The sequence below is a fragment of the Engystomops pustulosus genome, chromosome 9 (assembly GCF_040894005.1).
Source record: "Engystomops pustulosus chromosome 9, aEngPut4.maternal, whole genome shotgun sequence".
NCBI classification, from domain to species: Eukaryota; Metazoa; Chordata; class Amphibia; order Anura; family Leptodactylidae; genus Engystomops; species Engystomops pustulosus.
In genome coordinates this window covers 16,098,413-16,125,870 of record NC_092419.1, presented here as the reverse complement: position 1 = coordinate 16,125,870, position 27,458 = coordinate 16,098,413, and the positions used below count along the sequence as shown (strand labels likewise).

The following is a 27,458-nucleotide window of genomic DNA, read 5'->3' as shown; positions in this document are numbered from 1 at the left end:
TGGGCATTTCCAACAGCAAACTCCACGCTTGACCGGCATTGGATTGAAATAGTGGACATGGGACCCCCCTACTTGTAACCAAGGCTTGTAAACCACTGATAAGGAACGTATTACCTACAGTTTGTTCCGTCTATTTGATGCATTATAATCTTAGTAAAACCCCTTTAATAGTAGGCCTCTACAGACCACAGCTTCATATAGATGTAGCAGAGTTGGGTTTGTCACTTGGTTCAGCTACTAGTGATATTTTTGAGTTGAGTAACGCGTTGCGACGTGTTCAGGATACGGCAGGTTTCTGCTTGAAAAATAAAATTTCTTAACCTGTGATTCGGAAACTTCAAAAGCGCCGACCCGCCAGAATCATAGGGTAACTCCACCCAAAATCCACGATTATTCTACATGTTCATGAATGGACGGTGCCTGTGAGGGCGGCCTAGTGTCCTAGGAGCTCAGAAAGCAGCTTGTAGTTCTAGGATTTTTGTAAGTTTTTACGTTACAAATAAATAAATTTTTCGGTGTCGGCAACTAACGGATAAAAGGGTCCTCTAGGCAACAAACTTTTTTTTTTTTAAAGGGGTTTTCCCCACAAGCAAAAGTTGGGCCTTATCCCGTAGATAGGGTCTAACTTGCTGATCAGTGGGGGTCTCAGTGCCGAGACCCCCACAGATCGCGAAAGCAAGGGGTCCGTCAGGCTAATGGAACGGACGACCGAGTATGACCGTTCTGCTCCATTAATCTGTATGTAGCCGACGGAAATTGCTGAGCACAGCGCTCACTTATCTCCGTCAGCTCCATAGAGAATAATGGAGCAGAACAATCATGCTTGGCCTTCTGCTCCATTAGGGTGGTGGCACACGTGCCGTCTTGGCTGCGTTTGCAAACGCAAATGCAGACCAAGCCGCACCCACCGGGGTTTTCCCACAAGCAGAAGTTGGGCCTTATCCCGTAGATAGGGCCTAACTTGCTGATCAGTGGGGGTCTCAGTGCCGAGGCCCGGCTCAGTGCCGAGGCCGCGGCCCACCCCAGTGGGTGCGGCTTGGTCTGCGTTTGTAAATGCAGCCTGAACGGCACGTGTGCCACCACCCTTAGGGAGATGTCACACATGGCGTTTTTAGGCCGTTTTTAGTTTGTGCGTTTTCAGATCATTAAAAACGCATGCGTTTTTTTTACGGACTGCTTAAAAACTGCCTAAAAACGCGTTTAAACCGCCACGTGTGCCATCACCCTAAAGGTTGCCGATTACTCCTACAAAGCAGGACCTATCACTTAAAAATGTGTCTCCTCAAACCCATGCTGATATCGGTTTTAAGACTGTGTGGTAAAAATGATCAGACAGTGGTTTTTACTCAACTTTCCAAGAAACAATACAAAAACATTAATAGGCCTCATTTAGGTCTTGGTTGCTCATAGCGACCAATCACGTCTCAGCTTTCATTTCAGAAACAGCTCTGGTAAAACAAGAGCTGTGCTGTGAATGGTCACAAATTTAGATAGATCTAATTGTGTAGGTCATGTCCATGAAAACAGCGCCACTCCTTCTCATTGGTCATGTCTGGTATTACCACATGTATATGACCTAAATTAGTCTGCAGTCAAGAGAGGCACAACCTTAGGAGGAAAAATAAATTAACCCAATGTAGTCAGCCTCTTTAGCGCTAACTTATGTCACTTTTTTCACTGAAAAGACCCTGCCAGCTGTTTCTATACAATCACAAATAAAAGACGACTCGAAAATGTGGTTTTCAGGTTCAGTTTTTAATATAAAGGTGAATATTCAGCATGATTTTTATTCAGAATATTAAATATATAACTTCTATATTGGGTTTAGAGAGAGAGAGTGAGTGAGGGGGGTCCTACCAAAAATGATTGCAATAAACAAAGTAACTTGCAGCCGATGGAGACTCTAGGGGGGCGCCGATTACAGTAAAACTTAAAAGGCCCCAATCATATTTGAGCGCTAGGTAAGTTAATGGGTGTGTTAATCAAAAATAAACAAAGGCATCCGAATATTAAAAATATAAAAGAAACAAAAAAAACCCCTCAAAAAATGGCAGATTGATGCCCCTGATGTCTGTTGCTCCAGATACTTGGGGGGTCCTGCATCATAACAGGAAGTGCAGTGCACTGGAAAAAGAGGTCCTTCCCCTATGATCAAACTCTTCTAGATCAGATCTGTGAACAGTACTATAAAACTCGTATATGGTATAAAAATTATTTTAGAGGTGCCATAAGGAAAGTAAAGTCGTGACAAATGTGATATGACGCGTTTCTACTGCCAGATAATTTATATGGAATGCCAAGAGTTTACGGATCTAAAAAAATTACAATGGGTTGTCACACATTTTGGATAAAGAGGTCCCCATGATATTCTCAGCTGTGATCAGCTGTGATCGCTGATGAAACCAGGCGTTCAATTTGCCTGCAGTGCCACCACTGGTGAAATTAAGTATTACACTGTTCCCACTGAAATCAATAGGGAGTCTGTGTTATGCAGGTCCTCCACAGACCCTGAAGCTGCTATCTTAACAAATGATGGTCCTTAATTCATATAATTTCCTTGTGGGTTAAAGGTCTTCTAAACCAAACAACCCCTTTAACTGTATTTTAACAAAAAAATATATATACCTACTCGCGCCCCCATGTTCTCATATTTACATCAGGGGGGTACTAAAAAGGCACTTGCAGCACAGGGGGATGTGACCGGCCTCCACATATCATCTCATAGTCCATTTTTTATGGACTACTATAGAAAGCTCTTTCAGGAGGAGGTAGCAGAATTGTAACATGTTGATTGTCTATGCCCATCTAGTGTAACAAGAGCATTGATTAGAAAAACATACAAAAACATGCAAGATTGGGGGGGGGGGGGTCACACCGGTAAAAAAAAAATTGCTTCAATGCACAGCGGGAATAGATCTTCCTCTAGAGGGTCACAGCCAAGTACAGCGCCACCTAGATGTGAAAATTTGGGAACTACACTGGTCCTAGTCTAGTGTAACATTGGCCCATGTTAGCTGAAGAGGGTCTGAGATAATCGAGAGGCAGTTGGACAGGTCAATTAGATCTCCGTCCTTCTGACGAGGGACAGAAGTTAGAACTTTTTGGATTTTTTCGAACTATTTTTGTTTTTTTACAAGGAGTTTAAATAGGAGGAGTCCCTCTTTCCCTTGAAGAGCCGGGCTTTTACTTCAGGCATTTGGCCACCTGGCCGTATGCAAGTTCAATTTCGGCTTTGGCAGGGCACGTGCTAACAAATTCTTCCCGTTTGTAGGCATTTGTGAGATAGCGATGGATTCCAGTAAACTCGGCCGGGATCTTGAAGCCTCGGTACGTCTCGCAGACCACCTGAGAGAACACAAACGTGGAGATTTTAGTGCTTGGCAGAACACATATGATTAAAATGTACCATATCGTTCAATATATGAAGGAAAAAAAAACAAACTTATTCCCTTTCACTAGTCTTATACAGTAAACGCATGCCATAGAGGAAGGGAAGGAGCTACAGCTCTGTGATTCCACATGCTGTGAGAGGGGAGGAGGGAGCTGCATCACAATACAGTATTTACCCATGGATTATGGTAACCCGATAGGTGAAAGCTTAAACTTTGTCTACCTAAAGACCCGGGAGTAAGGTTACTCTGTAGCAAGGGACAGTTTTATAAGAATTCGGTTAATGGACCTTCCCAGCTAACTAGGTACCTTAGAGTAATCCGAGCCGGGCTATGACTGTACCGCCATATAGTACCACACACAGTATTTCAGTAAAGAGTCAGCATAATACGATTCTACAACTCCCACATACTACTTGCCACAACCCTTACGTGTTGAGTAGTTCTTTACATGGCCGCCTCTTACCTGTACTATGTGCAGCTTAGGGAGGAGGTTGCAGTCAGCGAGCGTCAGCTCATCTCCATCCAGGAACTTGCGGTGAGACACCGTCTCGTCCTCCGCGCTGTTCTCGTCTACCTCATCCGGGAGAGGAGTGTTCAGGTAAAGGTCCAGGATCCGCAGAGCCTTCAGGAGGCCTTTCTCCAGGGCTGTGGGGGGGGGGGGGGGGGGGGGGGTTTATATGCTCAGGTTATACCATAACAAAAGAAGTACATAGAGGATATCTAGTGCCCATAGACCAATCACATACTGACACATGGGATATTATAGGCCTATTTATATTCATACCTGAACCTCAGGTCATGCTCTGCATCCCCTACTATGGGTCAATTACATCCAGGACACATAATATCAATACTTCAGTCAAAATCAAAGATCTAAATATCGGTATGTAAATGGATACTACCATCTATTTAAGCTTCTATGGCGACCTATGTGTCTCCATGGTTACAGACTACCATATTCTGTGTAGTCAGATCCTGCTGTAATGTGTTACATCGCTTACAGGAAATCTACCACCAGGATGATGGGTTATAAACCAAGCACACTGACATAGTAGTGTGTGTGTGTGTGTGTGTGTCTAATCTTCTCTTATCTTCTTGTTCCCCGTGTTCTTTACAAAATAAAAGGTTTCTAAAATTATGCAAATGTGTTAAAGGAGCCTGGAGTCCCTCAGGCTCATTTGCATAATGTTTAAAGCCTTTTCTTCTTAAAAAGAAGGGTATAGGAAGCTTAAAAGGGCACCTACCACCACAAATCTACCTATAAAGGTAGATTGGGTGGTAGGTGCATCAATGGGACGTGAGGATAGCCCTTTTAAGGGCTAATCCTCACGTCCCCACACTTTTTTGGTAACTTTTATTCCACATATATTTAAATTTACTTATGCGGCTACCGGGGCGTGGAGTAGCCGCATATGAGATTACATGAGGCGGCTACTCCACGCCCCGGTAGCCACTTTACCCCTCCTACTCACCCATCTTCGGCGCGCAGCTCCGCATAGCTGCGCGCCCTCGTCCGGCGACCCTGCCGTCTGCGCATGCACAGAAGAGCAGGCCCGCGCCTGCGCGGTCACTGCTCTGAAACAGGCGCGGGCCTGCTCTTCTGCGCATGCGCAGGCGGCAGGGACGCCGGACGAGGGCGCGCAGCTACGCGGAGCTGCGCGCCGAAGATGGGTGAGTAGGAGGGGTAAAGTGGCTACCGGGGCGTGGAGTAGCCGCCTCATGTAATCTCATATGCGGCTACTCCACGCCCCGGTAGCCGCATAAGTAAATTTAAATATATGTGGAATAAAAGTTACCAAAAAAGTGAGGGGACGTGAGGATTAGCCCTTAAAAGGGCTATCTTCACGTCCCATTGATGCACCTACCACCCAATCTACCTTTATAGGTAGATTTGTGGTGGTAGGTTTCCTTTAAAGAAGAACAGATCCAGCCATAGGGGGGACACAACAATTTGTCTGTGTACTTGGTTTACAATCCTTCATCCTGGTGGTAGGTGTCCTTTAATCCACCCCTTCTTCTGGTTAAAATACAAGCTTAAAAATAATAAATAAATAAAATACATAAAATAATAAGTAGTTTTTAAGCTAATAACTTACTAGTTAATTATTTTGTTCCAAATAACAAAACGAGAACTTGGAAAAAGGATAGAAAGACATAACGGCAGTATCAGACTACACAGTACTTGTTTGTAGTCTGTCACCATGGTGACCCATAGTACATAGAGATGTAGAAACATACACAAATCTCCTACATATATAGGAGATGTAGAAGAAGTCAGGAGGTTAAAAATCAAGAATTTTTGAATTTACATCTCGGCCTCTCCTCTCTGTAGTCCACTGGTGTACACTACTGTGTGAATACAGCCCAAGGTCTCGTTTGTCTTCTCACTGCTTCTGCAGGAAACTCCCCCGGGGCTAGATATGACTTCATGCACTAAACAAACCACGGAAATAGTGTGAAGTCAGCAGAAACTGGCGTAGAGAGGAAGTTGTGGTCATGACTGACAGCGGCGGGCGTCCATACCGCTATAATGAGTGCAGAAAGTGCAAGGGTTTCATCCTTCTCTACCATCTGCCTATTGTATCCTACAGGTGCAGGGGTGTACCCACTGTAGGATGTAGGGGGCAGGGCCGCCATCAGGGGGGTTTAGTGTTACTGTGTCCAGGGGGCCCCCAAGGAGGAGAAGGGGCCCCAAGTCCTAGGTGCAGGGAACGCACTGTGCACACAGGGCCGGATTATAATTCGTGGGAGGGGCCACTAAATTTGCCAGTCATTGGTCCCAAACTTCCTAGTGGGGCCCTGGTGGGGGGCTCCAATAGCTATGACAAATAAGACCGGCAACCTCCAGCCACCCAACACATAGGGATCTGTTGCTAGCTTTCACCCAATTTCACTCTCTCTATGAATCTTTAGGGGATTATTCGGGGCCTCGATAACGTTGGACCTTCCTACCACCAATATCAGATCATTAGGATCAGCTAACTTCTCTGTTAAACGAAATCTCCCATCAAAATCCATCCTGATAAAGCAGGGACATTACTCATAGATCCAAGCAGTGGGACTGTGGTAATCTTCTTATATTTCTTATCCATGGCCTCCTCCCTTCTAATATCAACTTCTATAGTTATGCCAATGAGCCACAAGGTGTCTGGGGGGGGGGGGGGGGTTTACCAGAGCCCCTTCGTGCTATAGCTTCACAAAGTGTTACACTGTATGAGATTACAGCAGACAGAGTGCACAGTGTAGCAGCCTGTGAAGCTACAGCAAGGATGGGCTCTGGTTACCCTAAGAGCCCCCCCTGACTCATTAGCATAATGATAAATAGTTTATTTTGGAAGGAAGGAGGCCATGGATAAGAAATATAAGAAGATTATCACTGTCACGGTGCCTGGATCTATGAGTAATGTCCCTGGTTTATCAGGATGGATTATGATTGTAGATTTCCTTTCAGCACAGCGCTGCACATTTTACAGTGGCTGTGGTTGGTATTGCAGCTCAGCCTCGTGCGCTTTAATAGAACTGAGCAACAACCAGGCCATGCAATGGTGACCACCTCCCATGGGTAGCATATCTCACAGGAGTGACCCTACTAAAAGTAATAAGTGGGGTGCAGGTGATTGCCCCCAACAGATCCGATACTAGGGGCAGATCCAATACTTTTAAGATTCAGTCTAAATAATTTTTTTGTGTGCGTTTAGCAGAAGACAACATGCATGACCCTAGTTTTTCAGCATTTTTTCACTTACTTTGGTTCAGACCGGGGTTGGGGTTTTTGATGTAGGCAGAGAATTTGGCAAAGACGTCGAGTCCAGCTGTGTTAGATTCAGGGTTTTTGGCCGCCAACTTTGGGTATCTGAGCGGGAGAGATGCGGTACAATACATTAGATGCAAATTAAAAGCGGTACGGTTGAGTGAGCAACACCGGGTTTTATGCAGCACTTCATTAGGTTTGTGATTGTACAGTATCTAGGGCAATACAACAATGGGTTCACATGAATGTAAAAGGAATTTTTGAGAATGAAAAAAAAAAAGGTCTAAATATATATTTATGTGACCTCATTTGCTCTGCACAGTGATTGACTGTTCATTGTTGGTTAACGTCTCCAAACAGATCAAGTCCCTTTAAAAAGGCGTAATGCTGGCACCAGATGTTACCCCATTAAACTAGCCGCCCCCCACAGTTAGGGGATGAAATAACCTTACTAGAATCACTTCTTATGTGAACTCTATAACAAAAAAAAAATCTCCTCGCAAATCATTTGAGCAGAAAAAGAGTCATATTTTATCTGAGATGAGTCAAGTTCAGAGGCTGCAGGGACAGAATCACTTCAGATGCCCCCATATTCAGTTTTATAGCACATAGAAACATTTGGTGTTATATAAAAGATAAGAATCTCAACCTTCAGATGGCCTCAGGATTGTGGTTCTGTGAACTACAGAGCAGGAGATACAGGCAGTTAAAGACATAGTTGGAAATGAGAGCTGCAGGTAAAGATCCAGTTTACTGCCCATTTATTTACTACAATGCAATCCAGCTTTCCCAAGGTCCTGAAATGTCCTAAATAGTTTTTTCAGCAAAACCACTAAACTCAGAGATTAAACAAGATATGTTTCTGCATCAGTGTAGCTATAGCATTCTCAAGGTATGTTTGCTTCATAATGCATCAAATCAAATGGTATGTTTACTTTAAAGATAAAAATCTCATCTTTCAGAGGACACCAGCATTTCTGCAGATACTATAGAACAGAATCTAGGGCAGTGATGGTGAACCTTTTAGAGACTGAGTGCCCAAACTACAACCAAAACCCATTTATTTACCCCCTAGTTCACCATCACTGATCTAGGGGGAGTCTGAAATGACACTCCTCCTGCAGCCTCTAAATATGACTTATCTCATAAAATATGACTCATCTCTGCTCATTATCTCAGGGCTTTGGGCTTGGGGTTAAATTGGTAAACATATGGGATTTCATATATCAGAGGGAATTCTATAAAGGACATTTCATCCCCTACCAAAAGGGGGCTGCTAGTGTAAGGGCTCCACTGTTAAAGATTCACCACCACTTCCATAAGCAATAGATATTTTAATCTCCCTTACTGCAGAGACTTGCATGTTCAAATCAGCAGAGCATACATGTGCTCCGACCCGATACCCACTCCAACAGGACCACCACCACTTTGTCATCCATTCTTGTTCTTGTCTAGCAGAAATGTACGACTTCACACACATAAGACCCGAATCATGCTAAATCTGTCACTTAAAGCTCAAGGGAAGGGCAGCGGCACAGATCAATGTGCAAAGCACAGAGAACAGCAGTGTGAGGATGATACTGAGATCCAGGGGCGTATTAAGACTGCCACAGGCCCGGTATGAATATTATAGCCCCTACAAGTCTGGTGTCACTTCCTACATCTGGAACTAGAATCTTTGGAAATTGAGGATGTGTCCCTACTGCCCGCTTTCAATCTACGGTTTTAGGATATTTGGAGGACCATCAAAAGGTCCTAAAATGGCTCTTGTGTACATGTGTATTGAGAACAGGAACATAGGTCGAAGATTTCATGGGTGAAGGTCCTTCTCGGTATCATATCTGTATTTCTTAAAGGGATATTCCCATCTTGTGGTAATATCATTACTCAAAGTAATGATATCTAACAGTTTGTGACCCATGCACATACTTTGGTGGGCACAGGATCTCCTCCAGGAATTCCTCGATCTTATTGGTGTCTGTTCGGACATCTCCTTGGAACAGAAGGAAAGGAGGCTGCACTCCGGGTGCGATATTCTTCAGGCTGTCTGGTTTTCTAAAATAAAATAAAATATAAAGTATTGGAAAAGGGCAAATCTATAATATAAATGTATACAACAAGAACATTTTTCCACATGTCCAGTAGAGGCCGCCAAACCAGAAATGCTGGACTTCAGAGGTCCTCTGGGACCAAGCTGCCTATTCTCTCATAGATAGAGGTGCCACCTCTGGGACCAACCTGTCCATTCTCTCATAGATAGAGGTGCCACCTCTGCGACCAACCTGTCCATTCTCTCATAGATAGAGGTGCCACCTCTGGGACCGGCCTGTCCTTTCTCTCATAGATAGAGGTGCCACCTCTGGGAGCGGCCTGTCCATTCTCTCATAGATAGAGGTGCCAGCTCTGGGACCATCCTGCCCATTCTCTCATAGATAGAGGTGCCACCTCTGGGACCGGCCTGTCCATTCTCTCATAGATAGAGGTGCCACCTCTGGGACTGACCGGTCTAATTCTCTCATAGATAGAGGTGCCACCTCTGGGACTGACCTGTCCATTCTCTCATAGATAGAGGTGCCACCTCTGGGACTGACCTGTCCATTCTCTCATAGATAGAGGTGCCACCTCTGGGACCAACCTGTCCATTCTCTCATAGATAGAGGTGCCACCTCTGGGACCAACCTGTCCATTCTCTCATAGATAGAGGTGCCACCTCTGGGACCGGCCTGTCCTTTCTCTCATAGATAGAGGTGCCACCTCTGGGACCGGCCTGTCCTTTCTCTCATAGATAGAGGTGCCACCTCTGGGACCGGCCTGTCCTTTCTCTCATAGATAGAGGTGCCACCTCTGGGACCGGCCTGTCCTTTCTCTCATAGATAGAGGTGCCACCTCTGGGAGCGGCCTGTCCATTCTCTCATAGATAGAGGTGCCAGCTCTGGGACCATCCTGCCCATTCTCTCATAGATAGAGGTGCCACCTCTGGGACCAACCTGTCCATTCTCTCATAGATAGAGGTGCCACCTCTGGGACCGGCCTGTCCTTTCTCTCATAGATAGAGGTGCCACCTCTGGGACCATCCTGCCCATTCTCTCATAGATAGAGGTGCCACCTCTGGGACCGGCCTGTCCATTCTCTCATAGATAGAGGTGCCACCTCTGGGACCAACCTGTCCATTCTCTCATAGATAGAGGTGCCACCTCTGCGACCAACCTGTCCATTCTCTCATAGATAGAGGTGCCACCTCTGGGACCGGCCTGTCCTTTCTCTCATAGATAGAGGTGCCACCTCTGGGAGCGGCCTGTCCATTCTCTCATAGATAGAGGTGCCAGCTCTGGGACCATCCTGCCCATTCTCTCATAGATAGAGGTGCCACCTCTGGGACCAACCTGTCCATTCTCTCATAGATAGAGGTGCCACCTCTGGGACCGGCCTGTCCTTTCTCTCATAGATAGAGGTGCCACCTCTGGGACCATCCTGCCCATTCTCTCATAGATAGAGGTGCCACCTCTGGGACCGGCCTGTCCATTCTCTCATAGATAGAGGTGCCACCTCTGGGACCAACCTGTCCATTCTCTCATAGATAGAGGTGCCACCTCTGCGACCAACCTGTCCATTCTCTCATAGATAGAGGTGCCACCTCTGGGACCGGCCTGTCCTTTCTCTCATAGATAGAGGTGCCACCTCTGGGAGCGGCCTGTCCATTCTCTCATAGATAGAGGTGCCAGCTCTGGGACCATCCTGCCCATTCTCTCATAGATAGAGGTGCCACCTCTGGGACCGGCCTGTCCATTCTCTCATAGATAGAGGTGCCACCTCTGGGACTGACCGGTCTAATTCTCTCATAGATAGAGGTGCCACCTCTGGGACTGACCTGTCCATTCTCTCATAGATAGAGGTGCCACCTCTGGGACTGACCTGTCCATTCTCTCATAGATAGAGGTGCCACCTCTGGGACCAACCTGTCCATTCTCTCATAGATAGAGGTGCCACCTCTGGGACCAACCTGTCCATTCTCTCATAGATAGAGGTGCCACCTCTGGGACCGGCCTGTCCTTTCTCTCATAGATAGAGGTGCCACCTCTGGGACCGGCCTGTCCTTTCTCTCATAGATAGAGGTGCCACCTCTGGGACCGGCCTGTCCTTTCTCTCATAGATAGAGGTGCCACCTCTGGGACCGGCCTGTCCTTTCTCTCATAGATAGAGGTGCCACCTCTGGGAGCGGCCTGTCCATTCTCTCATAGATAGAGGTGCCAGCTCTGGGACCATCCTGCCCATTCTCTCATAGATAGAGGTGCCACCTCTGGGACCAACCTGTCCATTCTCTCATAGATAGAGGTGCCACCTCTGGGACCGGCCTGTCCTTTCTCTCATAGATAGAGGTGCCACCTCTGGGACCATCCTGCCCATTCTCTCATAGATAGAGGTGCCACCTCTGGGACCGGCCTGTCCATTCTCTCATAGATAGAGGTGCCACCTCTGGGACCAACCTGTCCATTCTCTCATAGATAGAGGTGCCACCTCTGGGACCGGCCTGTCCTTTCTCTCATAGATAGAGGTGCCACCTCTGGGACCGGCCTGTCCTTTCTCTCATAGATAGAGGTGCCACCTCTGGGACCGGCCTGTCCTTTCTCTCATAGATAGAGGTGCCACCTCTGGGACCGGCCTGTCCTTTCTCTCATAGATAGAGGTGCCACCTCTGGGAGCGGCCTGTCCATTCTCTCATAGATAGAGGTGCCAGCTCTGGGACCATCCTGCCCATTCTCTCATAGATAGAGGTGCCACCTCTGGGACCGGCCTGTCCATTCTCTCATAGATAGAGGTGCCACCTCTGGGACCAACCTGTCCATTCTCTCATAGATAGAGGTGCCACCTCTGGGACCGGCCTGTCCTTTCTCTCATAGATAGAGGTGCCACCTCTGGGACCGACCTGCCCATTCTCTCATAGATAGAGGTGCCACCTCTGGGACCGGCCTGTCCATTCTCTCATAGATAGAGGTGCCACCTCTGGGACCGACCTGTCCATTCTCTCATAGATAGAGGTGCCACCTCTGGGACCGGCCTGTCCATTCTCTCATAGATAGAGGTGCCACCTCTGGGACCGACCTGTCCATTCTCTCATAGATAGAGGTGCCACCTCTGGGACCGGCCTATCCATTCTCTCATAGATAGAGGTGCCACCTCTGGGACTGACCTGTCCATTCTCTCATAGATAGAGGTGCCACCTCTGGGACCGGCCTGTCCATTCTCTCATAGATAGAGGTGCCACCTCTGGGACCGGCCTGTCCATTCTCTCATAGATAGAGGTGCCACCTCTGGGACCGGCCTGTCCATTCTCTCATAGATAGAGGTGCCACCTCTGGGACCGGCCTGTCCATTCTCTCATAGATAGAGGTGCCACCTCTGGGACCGACCTGTCCATTCTCTCATAGATAGAGGTGCCACCTCTGGGACCAACCTTCCTATTCTCTCATAGATAGAGGTGCCACCTGTTCTCCTATGGCAGAATTATTATTATATAGGATTGGGATTTAACTAAAGGCCATTAAACCTGACCCCCTCCCTAAACCTAACAATTGACAGATCAACCCCAGAAATATACCCTCCAGGGAGCGCACCCCCCATTTATCGTAAGGCATGCTCTTATCAGTTCATATGCAGCTCTATGTGTCTCCATGGTTACAGACTACAGTCTAGGGTCATCCTGTAGTCAGGTATCTCCAGAACATAAATAGTGAATGCAGTGGTGCTACCTGACGACAGGTGGTTTGTAGTCTGTAGCCATGGAGACATAGAGCTGCATATGAACTGTAGATATTTTTAATGATATTTTTACACGCGAGTTAAATACACGCAACGGTAGCTCATTTTTAATCAGGAATATCAGCAAATTAGCTTTTATATTCATGTTGTATTTGTTTTGGCATACACTTCAAAATGGTTGCAAAAGTCTACACACCCTTTAACTCTTCACAACAAAATATCTTCCTTTATGCATTTTGCAACCTGGGTGTGGGAAGGAAAACAGGATTGCCCAAGTATGAATGGCTTTGCTTTATGGCAGGCAGCCACTCTCAGGACGTAAGACGTCGTAGGGCTGAAGCGGCAGTGACTCAGAGCGATCAGTCTCATCGCATACACATCTCGTATCTAGTCTATCTGTGGACTTTATTATGCCTTATTTCTACTTTTATTACTTAAAGGCAGCAGCTTATACAAGCCAAAGAGTCACGACTTACTATGGAAGGGTCAGCCACCCTACCATAGGCTGATAACAGGGAACAATAGACCACTCAACATCATGGGCTAACTACACATTATGGGGGAGATTTATCATCAGTCTCTTAGAGCAGAACTGTTGCACATGGCAACCAATCAGAGCTCAGCTTTCATTTTCCCACAGCTGTTTATAAAATTAAAGCTGAGCTCTGATTGGTTTCCATGAGCAACTAGAACATTTTTACCTCAGAAACGTAATGATAAATCTCGACCTGTGTATGTATATTACAAAACACAACAATTGTGATTAGATCAGCAGACCAAAATGTGTGTGGTGGTCTCCCAACAGCTTCCCAAGCAGGAATTTTATATTTACATATATTTTATTAATAATAATTTATTTATATAGTACCTATATTATTTCTGTGGCGTTTTTACCTCGTGTTTTTATCAGTGATACATTATCGGGGTAGGACAATTTTTCTGGCCCCCCAATTAACTTGTCCTATCAATGACGCCTTAGAGATGGCCGCCATAGTACACATTTTACATTGAGGCCTAGTAGCTTCACGTTGACGCCTCTTTCCTCAATGGAGAAAGTTATGTGTAATCTTTGCCTCGTGTTTTTATCAGTGTTACATTATCGGGGGTAGGACAATTTTGCTGCCCCCCCCCCCCTTCTACTTGTCCCATCAATGATGGCAGCCATGGTTCAGATTTTACATTGAGGCCTAGTAGCTTCATGTTGACGCCTCTTTCCTCAATGGTGAAAGTTATGCGTAATCTTTGCCTCTGAGTCAAATCACCAAATTGCCATTGGTGATCCTCATTACGGGATCAAAAAAACTAGCCATGGGTAGGAAGGTGAGTGGACATGACCTCTTAGGTCCACAACAATATAAATAATATAGGACGTCCATAAGGATACGGACAGTTTCTCACTTTTTCATATCGACCGTCGTGACGTTGAACGTGACTCCTTTCAACCAGAGGACCATGAAGAGACGCTGGCAAAAGGGGCAATTTCCAATGGTCTGTCCATCAGAGCCCGCCTAAAAAAGAGAAATGAAAAAAGTGGGGTTTACAATAGGTATATATATATATATATATATATATATATATATATATATATATATAGAGCACATCATGGACATCTCAGCTTTACCTTACATCAATGACAATAACCCCCGTTGTGGAGAAGAGGAAAGGAGCCAAAGACAAAGCAAATAACGTATAGGATTCATGAAGAATAAGGAGCGGAGAAGTGGATTATTAAGTGGTGCTGAGATGTCAGGAGGGGCTATGGAGGATGAAGGGGGTGACGTGGAGGAGTAGGTGAGCTCTAGTCCCGTCTCCATTTCTTGGCACATCCATTTAGTGAATTCCGTAGTTTTAATGGGGGCACACCCATGTCTTACTAAGCCTGGCACGGAGAATACAATGTGTGTACTGTGAGTATTGGTAGAGGCCCCCGGGCTCCATCGGACAGTGAGAAGAAGAGGTAGGAAGGTGTTAATTCAGTTAGCGTGTAGAGCAAAGAGGAGCTGCAGGATCTAGGCAGAGCAGGACTAAACAGAGAATAACACCATGGGTGTGGAGAGGCAGGAGAGAATACACATTCATTGGACAAACATTAACCCGAGAGAGAATAAACCTGAGACGCCCGACAGGTCAAGACTGCGTCTTTGTTAGGTTTAATTCACACATTGCATTTGGGGAGGGTTAAAAATTGCATAAAATTCACAATGGGATCAAAGAACATAACTTTTTGTCATGGTTCCTAAACGAAAAAACTTTATTAAAATAAACAACGCCCACACACAAACACAAAAAAAATTTAAAACAATAATCAATCACCAACATCCACAATCGGCACAACAAAACAAAAAGGAAAATACAGAAATAATACTGGGGGGAAAAAAAAACTTTTTTAATTTGAAGACAAATTAGATTACTAAGCGGAAATGGAATATTCTTAAGAAATGCATAAAAAAAAGGAATATTTCAGCACATTGTAAGGAGAACCCTTGTGTGTCCGGGTCAATAATCTCCTAGGAAGGAATGTTATTTTTAGATGGCCACACCTGTGGTAAATGACGGGATTAGGTTTTGTTGCGTGACACACACAGTGGTGACCTAAGTCGGCCAAAATCACATCCGTCTGTCGGAGATCTGTGAAGCCATGGGTGATGGGGAGGAGGGGTGTTAGAAGTGATGGTCATATGATAGATACACGATATCAGTCTCAAACGTGTTGGCCATCAGCAAGTTCAGTCCCATAAACCTGGAGCATGTCCATTCAGTTTGGTGTTTCTAGGTTTCATACGGGATATCTGGACTGCGCAGGGAGCAAGGTTTTTGGACCAAATTCAGTGGACAACAGGGTTTACATTAAAAACTACCCATAAATACTTTCCCAAATGGTCTTAGGCCTGGTACCACCATGGCTTTTCCAAATGTACCATTGGTTGCACTTTATAGGTCACTGCACATGTATTACGTGATAAATTTAGGTCCTACGCAGCTATCGAGGTGTGACTGTTGCAGCAGAGGAGAATTAACAACTCTGTACAAATGGCACAAGCTTAGATGTAATATTATATGGCACACGTTTATATGTAATATTATATGGCAAACAAAGGAATTTTAAGAGGACCTTATTATGGCTCCGGGGCATGGAACCTGATTAATTTAGTGTTTATTAGAAAAATCTGTGCACAGAAATAGCTATGAGCAAGAAGGTACACATACACCGCACCCAGACCCTACAAAGAGATGAGGTCATTGAGTAAATCTTGTAAAAGGGTGGCGGCCCACCAAATCACCCGGTTCCTCCCAGAGGAAAAGGCAAGTCAGTGCCAAACGTTTTTTTCTTATAAGGGGCAGGATTACTTGCAAGTATGGCCTTCCCGACAGACAGAGAATTATTACACCTTTCCTGACAAAATTTGGCCTTCAAGCCAAAAACGTGCACCATCGCATTAAGGAGAAGAGAGGAAGGAAAGAAAGAAAAAGATGCTTCTCACAGAACAAGAAGAACGTGGAGAAGAGAGAGGGGTTATGACGGACAGTAGAACATATAGGTCTCATCTCCTTAAACTACGAGTTGGGTCACTGGTCAACTCATCTCAAAATCAGCATCTTTGGATGAAGAAGTCAACATTATCTCAAGATCAAAAGAAAGGGTTTGGAAAAGATTTGGACAGTAGAAATAAGTTATGGATTCTATTCAATTTATTAACAAATGTAGGAACCAAAGATTTCTTCACACAAGTAGTTAAGTCTTTTTCAAGTCCTACAAAGTCACCAAACAACCCATAGGTCATGGAGAAGTCATGTTCTCAGTCTCTGGACCTCAGTTATCATCAATATACGAAAGTTGGGGGATTCTATAAAAGCAAAGGGATTGGAACATTGGAAGCCACCATGATTGATGTCATATTGAGATCCCAAAAATAACATGAAGAAATAAGAGGAACATTCGGTGGAAAAAACCTTTTAAAGAAGAGAAAGTCGTCTGAAGGAACTTGAGAACAGCATCTGCATTCTGTAACGCAACATGTTCCGAAACCACAGACTAAGAAGGCATGGACTACAGTCATAAACCACCAGTATGGCTGTCAGGAAGTGATGAAACCTCACTCATGAAACAGAAGTATAACCAATGGTCAGCTGGACATTAGTTTCTTTGGCTGTCAATACAGGATGACCGGTATGGACCAACAGAGTCAATGGAACCTACTTTCTCCCCAAGGTTCTCATCAAAAACTTGCACCATTTTCTGTGCCATGAATGTTTGGCGACATCCCTACGGTATAACCGTGTCATAGAACTACAACATCACTACTAGAGAAGCCCATTTTAGCTTTCCAAGATCCTACCCTGTCAACCCAGACCCACAAGATTTTGGGGCAACAGTTATACAACCATGGCGGTGCAAGGCACTGAAAGGGTTCCAAAAAAAAAAAAAAAAGAGAATGGGCAAATAATTACCAACAGAAACTGCATCATCCAATAATCACATTGCATTTGACAGTATCAGGAGTTTAAGTAATACAAGTTTCACTTTGAATAATTTTTTGGAGACTTCCCCATCTGACCAATTACTACACAACAATGATGAGTGGTGGAGGATGGGGCAGAGGTATAAGAGTCTAGTGTTCTGCCTGGGCGATGGGTCAGGAAATGAACTGCAGACAGGGAAAGCAGAGCCACTTCACCAAGTAATAACCATACTTTAATATTAAGATAAAATATTAGAATTCTTTAATATTTTAGTTGGCAATATGGTCCAGAACAAACCATGACCTTAAAAGGGTTGAATAATTATTTTCTAAATTAAAAAAAAAAATAATAATGATTTTTCTATGCTTCGGACAGCTGTCTCAGTCTCTGATCTGATGGGTCCCAACTAGAAATGAGCAGATCCAATGGTCAGGTGTGAGTTTGGCCACGTAGCTGGATTGGCGGGCGAACATCAAATTGACGCCCTTAGCAACTAACCATGGCTATGATTGGCCATGGCTAGTTGCTAGGGGTGTCACCCAACCAATCCGGCTATATGTCCGCGTCAGGCGGCTGAGCCCGAGCACTCATCGAGTTCTGACAGCGATTTGAAACAGTAATGCCCATTTTTGGGCGTCACTTCCATGTTTCAGGCCAGTGACCTCATTCATTTTATTCATACTTCAGTAATCTTCATGTTAATGAGCTGCAATACTAAACTCATCCACTATACAACTTAGGGTGCTGTGCTTCATAAACTGAAAAGACTGATTCTTAAGGATGGTGGGTGCCATGCCAGCTCCTTGTTGACTGGATATTGAAAAAGTCCCCTGAGGGTAGGTGTTGAATTTAAAAATCTGAATCTTTGACCAAAATATTTTTAAAAGTAAAAAATAATAAATATATATAAAAAAATATTATTTTTTTTTTTGGGGGGGGGGCAGCATTTGATGCCCCCCCCCCCCCCATAAAATTTGATAATTGACAAGGATGAGGTATGGAAAATTAAAAATCTGAAAGGCTGATATTGGAGCAGGTTTGGCGCCCTGCCCTTATGTGACATTCCTCTAAGTAACCAATGATGAGGTTTAGTAAACATTGGTGCATGGCGGCAGGCGATGGGCCGTTTCTGTGTAAACACAGGGAGCGTTAATATCACCCAAGGGCTTCTTCCTAGACAAGATGCTGGCCACAAGTAGAGAGTTCCAGTTCACGAGAGCAGTTGAAGGTGGCTCAGGAATTTTTTTTTTACAAATTTTTTTTCTCGAAATGTCCTTGAAGAGGGGGATGAAAGCCTTTGCGGCTTTACATTTTATCCGTAAATATAAGGACGGGATCACTCACGTTTATGAATTAAACATATAAGAGAAACTGAAAGTAGCACAACAGTAAACTCACACATGATCGGCCATGTTTGTGTTGTGGTCGTCTCCAACAACCTGGTCTACAGACTTCAATCGGGATTGTTGTAAGTCAGTAAAACCACATGTACACGTGTTATGTGGAAGGGTTACAGCTTTTGTGGAGAACCACAGGCACCGCCAACCTAAGAGAAAAAAGAAAAACCAAGGCCTAAAGGCTTATAACTAGGGCCCCAGTCTTTGTGGAGTATCACAAGTGGGACTCAAACCCCCCCCATGGACACAACATTTTTGGAAAAAACAAACAAAAAGAAAAAAACACTTTATGCAAATTAGTTTCTTGGTACAGAGGGGGATATAGCAATGCCTACTCCTAGTACCAAAAGGGGTGTACCAAACTACACAAAAGAGGCTACAGTTTCCTTCCCTTAATACAAAGAAGAGCGGCCAAAACCACAGAACATTAGTCGTTGAGTCAAGGGGAGTTTCCACATTTCCAAAACCTTGTCACAATGCTGAAGTTATGAAGTTAAATGCGATCATGAAGAGTCCAAATTATGGAGGACCTGGACATCACCCAGCAAGCACATAACTGTTATAAATTCGCAATTGTGTAATACTGAGATTCTCCTGTGGGGGCACTGCTGGGAAATGGAATACCCTAGATCAGTGATGGTGAACCTTTTAGAGGCCGAGTGCCCAAACTGCAACCCAAAACCCCCCTTATTTATTGCGAGGTGCCAACCAAAAATTAAAGCAGTAACTTATTGCTCCCTGTTCTTCAACAATGTTCGATCATATTGGCCTCCTGAGGACAAGATGGAAAATTTGCATCATTTTAGCTTCCTTCCAGTGTCCCTCTGTACATAGAGAATCGTGGGGCCAGCAGGAGGTCTTCCAAAGATAATTCGCCCCTGTCTAATTCTCCCTCTTCCTACAGTCCCAAGTAGCCAAGTAATTATCACTTAAATATATGACTGAAAGCAGCATCTTTTAAGTTGCTTGTAACTGCAGGAAGAGTCTTTGAGTCTTGTCTGGTGTGCTGGGGGTGATGGTCTGGGTGCCCACAGAAAGGGCTCTGAGTGCCGCCTCTGGCACCCGTGCCATAGGTTCACCACCACTGGCCTAGATGGAGGATCGCTTCAATGATCAGCTTGTTTATGAAACATTCTAAAGTCCAAGTCCAACACAGTTGTCTACTGGGTGAAATCCTTGTTGCCAGGTACATGTACTTGGACCACCAGCAGAAGGCTTGTTTGTTAAGTGACCCATGCATGGTAAGACCTCACTCAACAAGTAAAGCGCGGCCCACTATGTGCCTACAAATGCCAATATCTCACAGAGCCATAAAGAGTGTCATAGTAGTCCAAGTAAGAGGGAACTCGGGCGTACGGGTTGAGTCCATCCTCATGAATGCGTCAGGAGTAGACGCCCACACTTACGGTGAGATTAGACTTAAGGCAGGGACTACCCATTAATGGAGGTAAAGTAATTACAGAGGTATTTATGATGGTGCGAGGAATGCGGTTTCTATTTCAATGACAGACACTGATAACGGTTTGTCACAGACATGAGTCAATCAAGTCCATCACAATTACGTATTTAGGGCTTTCACGAGAGAGAGACTTTAAGGACATCTTTAGGCACGGAGATGCTGGAACGAGTGACCAGTCATCAATTTACGATGCAACTAAGGATAATATGTCAGTCAATCATACTGAGGAAGGATCGAAATTTACAGGGTTTGACCACCTAGTACAGCACACAGACTACTTCTATGTTATGTCCTGCACACACAGGAGCCAGCATCTCCAAGGAGACTCCTCGTACCTGGAATTTACGATCAATACGGCAAGAAAATAGCGAGCGTCCCTCTTATCAACCGTCATTAAGTGGATTTTCAGGATCTACAAATAGATTTATCCAAGAGCAGAGGATATTTACAGAAACGTGCCCGGAGGAATTTGCCGTGCAAACACAAAACTGCTCCAAATATGGAGACAAGAAGAAGCTCAACGTCAAAGAGATGTAACACTCCCATAAAGCACCAGGAAAATCTACTGAAATCAGGAGACTAATATACTCACTGGGGGTTTCTGAGTGCTAAATATTACTAAATTATTCATAGAATCGGTCGTCAATATGAAACTTGTGGGTAAGCCCAGCACCCAGACATATCAGCCATGCTCACCAGTCGGGAAAAGAGGAAGGAGACAGCAGATGGGCTCCGATTCATTGGAATGGGAGCTAAGCTGTAGTGGCTTAATTCAGCCACCAAACAGAGAATGGCGCAGTTTGCTTCTCATTTCATTCTCTGTTTATAACCTAAGAACCACTGATCTGAAGGTGCTCCTGGAGTTGGACCACTACCAATCTACTACGTTAAGCCAGAAAACCCTGTTAAAGGCCCAACTATGTTACAAATTCACCCACCCCTGAGGTCTTGTACAAGATAAACTCCAGCCCAAGTTTTGGAACAGCATTAATTGGTCAGCAGTCATTCCAAATAAACCCTCTAGTCAAATTCAGATGCCTATAAGGTGGCTGCAGCTTCATCATCCAGGCAGAATTAAGCCGTCCTTGTATTACATGGATAGTTGTTTATTGAACTAGCCACCATGTAATACCTCATTTATCCTATAGGAGCCACTGAATGGAAAACGTGCGGTTGACTGACGGTGAGCCGATCGCCTCCAGGCATGATCCTTTCAATCATAGGAACATTATGGGATCTTTTGTGATTTTCCATACTGGAAGGTGCCATAGCCAAGCTCAACGTTTACCCGTTTTTCGGTTTACCACGAAGCCCTTCGGAAACCCCCAGATGTTGAACCTGGTTTCAAGCACCACCTATAAAACTCCTGTGGCCTGTGTCCAAAGTAAAATTTATGACTAATATCTAGACTGACATTATTACTGTATCAGTGCAGGCCTGGTGCCAAGAGAAACTCCCAGCTGTCTCTAACAAATCTGGTTGCCATGAATAATAGATAACAAGAACCACAGTTAAGACTGTTACTTCATGGGAGAAGCCGAAGCCTCACAAGAATAACACCAAATTACAGGTGGTCCCCGACTTACGGACACCCGACTTGGTGAAGCCCTCTGCAGGCGTAACTTGATGGGGTGCAGAGGTTGCGGTTGCACCTGGGCCCAAGAGGTTTAGGGGGCCCTTACCGTGTCACTTTCCCATATGAGAAGACTATTACTACAAACCATACATTATAGTCGGGGGCCTGGCACAGACTTTGCACTGGGGCCCATCAGCTTCTAGTTATGTCACTGACTCTCTGGATGCTTTGCTTTAGTCCCAGGCTGCAATCATCAGCTGTAAGGTGTCTGTAATGAAGCTTTTTAGATCATCCATGTTCCCATGACGGCACAAAAGTAAAAAATCCAATTGACAGAGGGACAAAAAAAAATTTATATCTGGAATTACAGCTATAAAATATACCAGCTCCGACTTACATACAAATTTAACTTAAAGATCCTATCTTATACGTAACCTGGGAACTGCCTGTAACCATATCATGCAGTGGTTTTTTTGCTTTTGTTTTTTTTTATTAGCGTCCAACTGTGGTTCCTAAAATTATTCTTTAGGCCAACCTTCTAACAACCCCATTTGAAATATACATTAGTACTTCCCGAATTGGATTCCCTTCGGTTGTGCCTCTGGAATCAAGTAATGGGTTAGAGGAATGGCCCACCGGAGGATTCTCCGATTCTCTGGTGGGCCAGTCCGTCACCTACGGTAAATTAATAATGATATAGTATTTAGTTAAATTTTGTCTGCTTCCTCAACTATGATATTGTATAATCAGAGTTTCCAGCTCTGATGGAAACATCCAACAGGTGGATATAGATGATCTATCAGACAGCCTGACACCACCGCCAGCCTTCCCAATCAGCTGTTCTGATGCCTGTTCTTACTAGTGCTCTGGGGGCAATTTCATCAGGGGGCAAATTTATGAAAACAGGGCCTCCTACCACGGTATGCAGCTATAGGACGGAGGGCTGAGGCTGGAGAATTTAGCGTGGACAGTGGTCTTGGTATGCGAGAGCAGGATGTTTATAGATAAATCTCACTTCCTGCAGGATTCAGGCAGTGGTTCTCACAGGAAGAGCTCCCATTATCTCACTATAGCCCACCATTACTCACGAGACCCCCCCTTACATATAAACTAGTATGTGTCATTCAAGAACAATGGGTCCAGAAGTTCCCCTAACACCCACATTACTTCCATATCAGAACGTAACAGTAACGCCTTGTTGTAATGTATGACAAGGCCGGAACCATCACTAGAGTTGGGCAATAACAAGATTTGGTGACCACAACAGCTCTTATGGAGCAGCCTCTTGTAATGTGACCTTCCCTGCTCTATACGATGCTCTGCCCGTAGGGTTTCTAAGTCAATATTTGATGAAGGGGAGTAGGCCCGATACACAGCGACATATCCTGTGTGCACAGAGCGTGATATTGGTGGGGATACAGAGTCCAAAATCCATGTGCCCTTTGTAACACAGAGAAACTGTGCAAAGCCACGAGCATTGTATATACACACACAAACACAACTGGAACATGTCCATGTTATTTTATGACATGCTGGGAGTTTATCAGGAACAGGAAAGCCAGTAAATAAAAAAAATTAGACTGGGTATCAGGCAGGTCTGCCAAAAATAGGTGGTCATCATCCAGTGATCGACTGTCATCCAGAAAGGATCGTAGCAGCAGGTATTCAATCTCCCCACAGTGCCTCCGGAGGGGAAATTAAGTATTACATGCCGTTTATTCAAATAAATGTGCCCAGTATGTAATGTAAAGACATGGCGGGTCCTCCAGGGTGACAGATGATCATGGTCATCCCCTCTACTCTGGATAACAGATGGAGGTCCATCTATTCACAGTCAACACCCCATGTCACAGGCAGCAGGGTGCACAAAGGGGAATAAACTAAAAACTGCTGCAAAATTTAAATCACTGGGTTTCAAAACCACTTGGATCAGTCGTAGTGCAAAAAAAAAAGTTGCTGAAAAAAAAAACATTTGTGTGAATTCAGCCTTATATGGCCGTGACACAACCTCCGCTGTCAGAAGGGAACGAAGAACATCATGTGGTGGGTTTTACACCCCCTACAATAACATTACAAAGCGTTGAGACTAGAATAGCGATTGGTTTGCAGACATTTACACCGTACGTTGCTATCGGTGCATTCGTATTGCTGCAGAATGATTTTTACGGATTTTGTACTACACTTGTATCCACCCCAAATGATCCTGGAATAATGGGCTCCTCAGATATCAGGAATCTACAGCTCCCTAGCCTGGATATAAATTATTCCCTAGACAGAAAGCAGAGATGTGGATCTCAGATTATATCACTGGACCTTAACAACGTCCCTTTAATTTCATATTAAGTCCCTGACTCACCCTTCTGGGAGATCATACGGATCTCCATCGTGAACCTTGCCTTTCTGGACTGCACGACCTCATCCTTACTCATTTTGCAAAAATGCTTTGTCCGTCATTATTTGCCCCTTCTCTAGTCTGACTCATCGCAGGTCATCTCACAAGTGGGTAAAGCAAAATTCTTAAGCTCTCAAAAAGGAAATTGGAAACATTGGAGACCCAGATGGAAACTACATAAGTCAGCCAAACCCACCAGCCGACTAGCTCATGGGAATGGTGGCCTCAACACTATGCTGACAGGTGAAGAAAAAAGATAAGGTATGATCAATTCTATCAAACCCAATCTTCTGATGCCTTAGGAGATACCTCCAGGTACTTGTCAGCAACTTACTTTCCATGTCCTTCAAAAAAACAAAACAAATTAAATGCTCCTCACACTTCTTGGCCGTTCATCTCACGACCATTACTTTGTTTAGGTTATCAGTACAATCGTTTCGGTGTGCCAGGAGCTATTCTTGCATGGTTGGCCTTAAAGTATGGTTCATGAGGGCTTCAGAGAAGTTCTTTTTTTACCACGAGCATAACCATGGGACCCAGAAGCAAGTTGGAAGAAGGCCCTACTGCATAATGACGACCATCAGCCATGACATAGTTCCCTGCCCTGTGTGCTTATGTACACAGTCTTCTTCTCATGCCCACCATGGACTTCCTTAGTTACTGGACTCTTGTTGGCTACCCTGGTAGATACTAGCTATGTGAAGAATGAGGCTTGGTTGGATCTGTTGCTAGGATTCTGGACTTCAGTCAAGTATTTGAAGAAGTAAGATGGGACAAAAAGTAAGCTGGCTTGGTTCCTGACTGTTGTGACCTACTTGAGGTCCTCCTACAGCACCTTTTTTCTTACCACCATGTTTTTGTGATCTATTAAAAGGGGCGATCCACTAAAATAAAGTGTCCCCACCAGAATTACTGAGCTGCAACTTCCAGACAAAGTTTGTCAACAGGTCATATGTTCAGCAGCTTTCACTGCCCTCCGACATCCATGCATTGGGTCCCCTGGTGCCTCCATACAATACCAAAGCAAGCATGGAGGTAGCCAGCCCCCTACAAGAACGTCATGGATGCAAAGATGGAGGGTTGTAAAGTTCTGTGGTCCTTTGTCAGAACCAGCTAAAAAGTTGCGATTCAGTTTAGATCAAGTCCTGGTCTTGAATTAGGATATTTTGGTTGCCCTTACAACACCAGACACAGTCTGGGGACAATTGTAGCTAGTTCTTCTTCAAGGTCTAGAACTTTTGAGTATGTATGTACAAATCAGTCACAGCAAGACATGCAAACGCCCTGAACATCTGTCTCTGCGCTTCCTAAATTGTCTACTAACCTTTACGACCCATACTATAAAACCTAACAAGGTCCCCTGTAAATCTAGCCAGACAATATGACAGCAGCTCAGTGCACGAGGCCTTCAACCTGACCTTCTAGGTCATCGGTGAAAAAAGTGCACTGTACACCCGAGTCCCTCCATTGGTGACTGTAATCTACATCCCATCCCCCTCCACCAACAACCAAAACCTGTTCTGGTACAGAGCGACTCCTACTAATGCACAGGATCCGTATAGATTGATCCGGCTACTTACATAATACTTTTGACCTGTTTTTGGTTCTATTTTACATAGAAAAGAAATCATTTGCATGTTAGTTTGCTTCTCACCGGAGCGACGGATACAAACACGCATAAAAGTTCTACCAAATATATATGTACTGTTAAATAAAACTACACAAAAACTTTGAAATGGGTATTTTTGGTTTCAACGAACTTCAGGTGCCATCACCAGTGTCGGACTGGCCCACCGGAGAAGCACAGGATCTAGTAAGGAGCCCGAGAAATCCAGAAGAAGACAACCACATTTGGAGATTACAAGGATCTATTTTGGATTTTTTCTTCCAAAAACAGCGCCACACCTGACTGTGGGCAGTAAATGGTATTGCGGCTTAGTTCTATTGCATACCATACAGATGTGTTGCAATACCAGGACAAACCATGGTCAGGTGTGGAGCTGTTTTTGGGGTAAAAACCATATTTCATCTGTCGGAACAAACCCTTAATTTTGGACCTACAGAACTCCAGTCCGACGCTCACACAGCCAAGGTTATTCAGATACAATTTAGGGGCTGAAAATTAAGGATAGGGGTACATTATAGCAAAATCAATGCACAAAAACCTGACGCCAAAGCCTATAGCAACAAGACATGCAGTAAATAGATCTCCGAGATAACATCTCATAGGGAGAGTCACTCCCACACCGGACATACATGACAGAGGATCATTCATCCGAAACGTTATTGGTTGCAATTTAAAAAAATAAAAATAAATAAAAAATAATAATTGGATGCAAAGATATTAATTCGCCTTCCAAAAAGTTTACTACTGCTGGAAAAGCTGGGTGATCAGAAACGCAGCCACCATTACAGCTTCTCCAGATCAGGAGGTTAAGTGGAAAAAAAAAAAAAAAGCAGGAATCTTTTTGGCCCGATCGCCTTGCAGGAGTCTAGGAGAGTTGGGTTGTAACCAGCAACACCGATCGCCACCCAGCTTTCCCCCTAACCTACCACCTGTTGTAGAACAATGACTATAGAAACATCAGATGAGATATTTAGCAGCGCTCACCTTCACAAAGAGCTCCACATCAGCCTGCTCTGACATCTTGGCCGCTTCTTGGGGGGGGTCTCTGGATTTGGGGGTGCGCTCAGTCCAGTAATATAGAAAAGTTTTGTAGCAGGGAAAGATCCAGAGAGTGCGGAGTGAATGGGTGCTGGCTAGTGCTTTAGAGACGGGTGGGGTGGGAAGTGGCTGCGGGAGGCTGGCCCTGGGGCTGAGGCAGGAAGAGACAACAGGGAGGCTGCGGATTGGAGAGGGGGTAGAGCTGGGGGGTGTCTGGGGTGAGGCACAGTCACAGCACAGTTTGGGCTGCGGCTACGCACACACTTTCTGTACAGGCCCATAAGGTTACGCCTCGTTGTACGTACGACTTTCACGCTACTTAGATTACGGTTTAGAGGATCGCTCTTGGTGGTTCAAAAAGTACAAGAGCGGCTTCACATACGAAACGTTTTATTTTATTTTTTTTTTAATTTTTCTGGAATTTTTTTGATGCTATTTATTTTTAGAAAGAAAAAGCAAAGTTTTTCTCCTTCCTGCCGAATCCACGTAGAAAGAAAGCTGCAGTACTTTTCTTGCAAAATTTAAAAAATCAAGAAAAATCTATCAAGACTTATGTTTTTATTGCGTTTTTGCATCCTTGAAAAATGCATCATATTTGCATATTGGCT

General features: G+C 44.6%; 1 protein-coding gene across 1 annotated transcript; it reads right to left on the bottom strand.

Moving 5' to 3' along the window:
• Nucleotides 1–2,609: 2,609 nt before the first annotated feature.
• On the bottom strand, nucleotides 2,610–26,996 carry CLIC1 (chloride intracellular channel 1). The gene is made up of 6 exons (XM_072125848.1): nucleotides 26,797–26,996; nucleotides 14,299–14,408; nucleotides 9,073–9,198; nucleotides 7,139–7,245; nucleotides 3,856–4,037; nucleotides 2,610–3,345 (listed from the first exon to the last, which is right to left on the bottom strand). The coding sequence occupies exons 1-6, from the start codon at nucleotides 26,830–26,832 to the stop codon at nucleotides 3,184–3,186; spliced, it is 723 nt and encodes a 240-aa protein (XP_071981949.1). The 5' UTR covers nucleotides 26,833–26,996; the 3' UTR covers nucleotides 2,610–3,183.
• Nucleotides 26,997–27,458: the final 462 nt, after the last annotated feature.